At 40.9% G+C, this 5,658-nt stretch overlaps 1 protein-coding gene across 1 annotated transcript in view; it reads left to right on the top strand.

The window, feature by feature from the left end:
• LOC106819035 overlaps nt 1-5,658 on the top strand; it is a gene marked incomplete at its 3' end in the record, with an annotated part of 14,911 nt that overhangs the window by 1,937 nt on the left and 7,316 nt on the right. Inside the window, exon 2 of the mRNA XM_014823695.1 lies at nt 1,095-1,207. Coding sequence (XP_014679181.1) covers nt 1,095-1,207 — 113 coding nt within the window. The remainder of the gene's footprint in view (nt 1-1,094; nt 1,208-5,658) is intronic.

Below are 5,658 nucleotides of genomic sequence, written 5' to 3'. Positions count from 1 at the left end.
CGCATGAGTCATTTTACTCACGTGTGCGGCGGATTTTCGTTGAGTAATTTGACTCATGCGTCATTTTACTTGAGAACTCCCGTGTGCGCCGGGCTTTAGACTTAGTATAGTAGGCCAATTTATTTCGTCGTTTGAGACCGTAGTAATGAGGAGGGGAGTAGAAGCCCCAGCAGCGCCGGTGTCGATCTACGCGGCTAGGGATTCCCCCGACTACGTCCACTTAGTCATCACGCGAATTCTACATTAATCGCATTTCCATCTCATCCTTCCTCGCTCGTCTCATCGTGTGAGAAAGCTCGTGTTGCACATGCAGTGTTTAAAGGAATACTTGACTCTAGGTTCTAGGGTTATTTTCAGTTGATTTATGCTAAAATTACGCTTCATAAAAAGTTTTATGGTTCAATATTTATTAGAAATATTATTTTTTTTAAGTTTTACAACTGACGGCTATATACCGTTGCTTACAACGACGGTGACGCCACTGGCAGCGCACCCACTGAAAAGTTGCGCAAAACAACGTTTCGTCTGCAGGCTACAGACCGAGAGTGTTTCTTATTTATTAATTTAAGAGCAGAAGATTTGCAATATCTTATAAACGACATAAAGTTTCAGTTATAATATGGATAAAATTGTCCTAAAGCGATTTAATTATAAATATAATTGCACTTTTGTGATTAGCCCTCGGTCTGTAATGTGCAAAATATTTTGGCGAATGCGCAACTTTTTTAGGGTGGTAGCATGATCGCGGGTGTCATGTCAGCGCCCAAAAATAAAGATTTTGAAATTCAATGTCGTTTTATGACACATGAATGCGTAATTATAGATATTTATAGGTACGTATGTGCTATTATTTATAAATCTACTATCATAATATACTCTCAAATTCTAGAGAAAAGTATTTCTTTAATAGAGACGGCAGCGAACGTTAGTCTACTATATGACATTACAATATCAGCGCGTGACGTGTGACGCGTGACCTCGTGACCCACGCGTGACCCCGTGACCCGCACGTGACATGGCGTGACCTCGTGACCCGCGCGTGACCCCGTGACCTGCGCGTGACCTGACCCCGGTACTGCTGCTGTTGTTTTCAGCGATGGTGGACAACATGGCGGCGGCTACGGCGTCGCTATCTGACAAGCTGTACCTCGTCATCGTTCACGCTAACTACGGCGTAGACACCTTCTTCGTCGTCGGCGGCATGCAGGTGTGACGTCATCCCGCGACGCAGGCGATCGCAGACGCAAACGACGTGACGCAAATGTCGACGTGAATGATCCGAGCAAAGACGCACGCGTTGACACAAACGCCGTGACGCAAACTCTCTCTCTCTCTCTCTCTCTCTCTCTCTCTCTCTCTCTCTCTCTCTCTCTATATCCCACTGGTTAAATCACTATAAATATCATCATTCATCTGAAGTCCCAATTCACTAAAATCAATTAATTATCGCTCTGCTCTCCATCTTATACACGCACATGCACTATGTTTACATAATGCGGTTTCAACAGGGGGCCGGTGACGTCACATGACCTAGACTAATATTCATTGTTTCTTCCTGCGGATTTTGAACTGCGGGCGCCGATTGACCAATGTAATTACGTTATTGAATGGATTTATCTGTATAACAACGTTAAAGAATTTATAAAATTTGACTTCATTGTCCTGTTAAAAGTATATATACAGTTTACATTGCTTTCTAGATATCTAACTGAATAAAATATCCACTTCTAGGTTAAGAAAGTGACGAATCAATTTTTGATTACCGTGCGTGTCAGGTGCATTGGCCGTGCCCTCAACTCCCCACCAAACCCTTGTGATATAAAAACTTATTGTTATGCGTCATAAAAACACTGCTGCATTACATGCCGGCCATGGTGCAATCGATTTTCTTAGACTGTCGCGAGTTTTTGCTCGTGTGGCGAATCATGCGTTTAGGGAGTTCATTGCAGCTCTAGATGTTTGGCATACCTTCTACCGACTCTACTTGAGAACGGGTCGTATTATGTGCCTCCCGTTTACCAATCTTATAAACTGCGTTCGGCTAACCGTAGTATTTCAGCGTCAATATGAGGGGAAAAGTGCCGGTCAGGGACCGGAGTTTTGGTAGAGATGGTGGCGCCCGAGCAAAAACTTGTGGCTCGCGGGCCTCCCCCCGGTCGTCGGAACTAATTTCTAACGCCAGCCGCGGCAATCCACAGGCACCTATAATCTAACATCGATCCCCAATGCCGAGCACGCGCGAAGGTGTGCGAAAGGTAACACACGAATTTCACCGGACTTTTATCAATCGGACCTTTTAGATAAAAATGTGAAATGTTTCAATTAAATACATGTGCATACACGTTCTTAGTTTGTATTGTTGTCTCGCCGTCTTTGTGGTTGAACTGTCCAATCATGATTTAGCAGCGTATATAGCATATATTCCATATTTGTAAAAATTAACGAGTTCCCACCCCCGTTCGAAAAATGGCGGCTGACTTGTGTTTAGAATTTTGTCGCTATCAGGTGCCGGCATTGCTCCATGACTTGCACGCCAATGACCGCCATTTGTACGTGTGGGAACTGTTAATTTTTACTGGCGACGGATTTTAACTCTCCTAACGCTTGTCAAATATCATCCGACAGGTGCAAACATATACAGGGGAGGTTTAAGTAGCGAACAAGTAGGAATAACGGGGATGTGCATATTTTCTATTTGAGAACAAAAACTTTTCATATGATATCGGACATTCCTGAAATTGTGTGTCTACTCTCTCGACACCTTCGTGGCTCGCAATAGGGGCGGGGGGGATCGTGTTAGATACAGTAAAAACGCCGCGTATTCACACATAGAGATCTTTTCCAAGTTACCTCAACAATGTTCTATATAAATGGTGCTTACTGAAAAATTCGGCTCAAAAAGGTTCTTAAATAGTTCTTACTTGTTTCTACTTTTAAGTCTGTACTAGCTGAAAACCCGCGGCTCCGCGGGCATAGTGACGTGTGATGCAGTGTTACCAGTAACAAGGTAAGTGTTTTATGTTTAAGTGTTCTTTTATGCGAGTCTTTTTACTGTATAATGTAATAATGCAGTACTGTGTCTTCAATAACAATGCCAGGGTGCTGGCATTGTTATTCGTTGAGCATCTGCATTGGCGATTGGCAATTGGCATTGTTATTGCATCGGATATTGTTGAGCCTCGTCTTTTAATTTTACTGTGTTATCTTTTAAGTCTTGCCATCTGCATGGAAAATTAAGAACCTATTTTAAAATCTTAGCCTAAACAGGTTCTTATGTAAAGGGGCTAATGGGAAATTTTAGCACTAACATGTTCTTAAAATCTACTGTTCTTATACGCGGGGTTTTTACTGTATATGGTGCCCGTGGGCGCACGGGAGCGATTTATCTCTTGCTATCTTCCAAAATTTTTCTCTCGTAATTGTTGTTAGCCGAGATCGCTTTGAAAGCTGACGGGCTATTACGATACGAACACTCTACATATGATGGATTTCTAAATAACGTTTTCCCATAACAATGGCTGGTCTGGGCTTGTGAAATTAGGTCAGGGCTAGTGTTTTCCTCAGTTACGTACCGATCGCTATGCAGCGAAAAAATACGGGTTAGAAATTAGTTAGGCCTTAGAGTTAGGTTAGGTTAGGGTTAGTGTTAGGGTTATGGGTGCACATTCCTTGTAGTACTAACTACAAGTCTGGCTACACTTTATGTAATACATATCACATATATGTAGCCTCGGACATCTCTTAGTACCTGTTACAACCAACACCCGTTGATCAACATCATTTTGAGGTCACTCATACCCCCTTGTTTGCACTCTGCAGAGGCAGTTTTACATGATATCATTATCTGTAAAAGTCTATGTATATCACATATCCTTTGTCACCTTGATATCCTGTGAACCTCACAAATAGAATAGTTTTCGATATCTGGTTTGCCTTCACAACCACACGCTTTTGCTTTTTTAAGACGGAAAACCATGTCAAAACTTTTAGATTTGCTCGTTCTCCATTTCCTTAGGCTCCATTACCAAACGCAACATACTACTTCAAACAAAGAATACCCTGAGCTGATTCGTAGACTGTTACCCGTCCCACTCTCGGCTTTTAGTTACTCGATGGGTAATTCCCATCGAGTAATCGAGGGGGAGCGAGTACCCAAGTCTAAGCTGTATTCGCTGACTACGCATATCTATAATGGCCGTCCGTACTTCGTTTAGCCAAGCAAACGGCGTTTCCCTGGTGGGTGTGGTAACTACACCGGACGGAGTGGAGCTAGCCAAAATCAGGCCTTGCCAAAACAGCGAAACATGGCTATTTAGACGAAATTGGGAATTGAAACTTTATTTGAACCTTGGGACTAAAACTTTTCATGCTGGGAGTTTGATACTATGTTAGTGCTAGAATTGTAACCACACACACACGGCACGCATGCTGTATGTATCGATATATACGTTTTATATCCCAGCTAACACTTTTTTCCGGGCAAACGTTTGGAGTGCATGGTTGAATGCACGATACGTACTTTAATTACCTTCCTTTTTAAATCATAGTGACACATGGACTAATACCCGTTGTTAGACCCTTACCAAGAATAGACTTAACCACGGAGGAAGTAAAATGGTTGGATGATTTCCAATAGAGTGGCTTGCGCAAATAATAAAAAACATAGTAACAATAACACCACTGCACTGGGTCTGGAAAGCACTAATATCTAACCAGAGTACCGAAACTTGCCGATGAATAGCCCCTATTTATATTTCTATTTTATAATAGAATACAAAACTCATACTCCTTTGTAGTTGGGTTGGATATAGATTCTACATAGTTCATGGAAGAGAGATTTATATCAGGGCAGCCAACGAGGAAGGAAACAATTGGGCCAAACAAAATTAACTAATTTTAAATAACTTATACGACCTGGAAATATCATTTACGTCCCATAGGGTTAAACCCAAAAACAGCCTGAAAAAAACAAGTCTAAGAAGGCCATCTTGAAAAGCCGTAATAATATAAGAGACAAACTAAAAAACATACAAAAACAAAAAATGGAGATTATAGACATTCGAAAGCATGGCGAAGAATATATATGAAAGAAATGTAACTTTGCAAGACTCGTGTTTCTGCACTTTAAATGAAAAACTTACATTATTGAATTAAAATTCCTTTAGAAATGACGCGGTGTAATTTATGTCATATGAATATTAAAGTAGACATGAACATTTATATAAAGCAATAAGCTAGCTATAATAGAATATCACGACGGTACGCTGAACATATTATGTAAGTTATAATTAATATTATAAGTTATTCTTGCAGCGCGCGTATTTTCAGAAGTGCCGTTTTGACATTTGTTTGCAAACAGACACGATTTTTTGTTTTCATCGCAATAACATTGAAAACGAACAAGATTACTACAACCTCGAGTAACAGACAATGACGGCATCGTGGGCCGCGTGAGTAACATGTGATATTAAATGTAAACCTAGATCAAATGATTTTCATAAATAATACAAGGAGTGATAATAACACATCTACCTATTTATCTACTATACTCTTGCATAAATACAATAATAATGGGTTAGCTTTCGATCTTTGTTTCAGTGATACCAGTACATTATCTTGCTCACTCTCGGGCAATGTTGCGTGCGTGGCGTGTGTGTG

The sequence above is a fragment of the Priapulus caudatus genome, unplaced genomic scaffold (assembly GCF_000485595.1).
Source record: "Priapulus caudatus unplaced genomic scaffold, Priapulus_caudatus-5.0.1 Scaffold2765, whole genome shotgun sequence".
NCBI classification, from domain to species: domain Eukaryota; kingdom Metazoa; phylum Priapulida; class Priapulimorpha; order Priapulimorphida; family Priapulidae; genus Priapulus; species Priapulus caudatus.
This window is presented reverse-complemented; position numbering and strand designations above follow the sequence as displayed.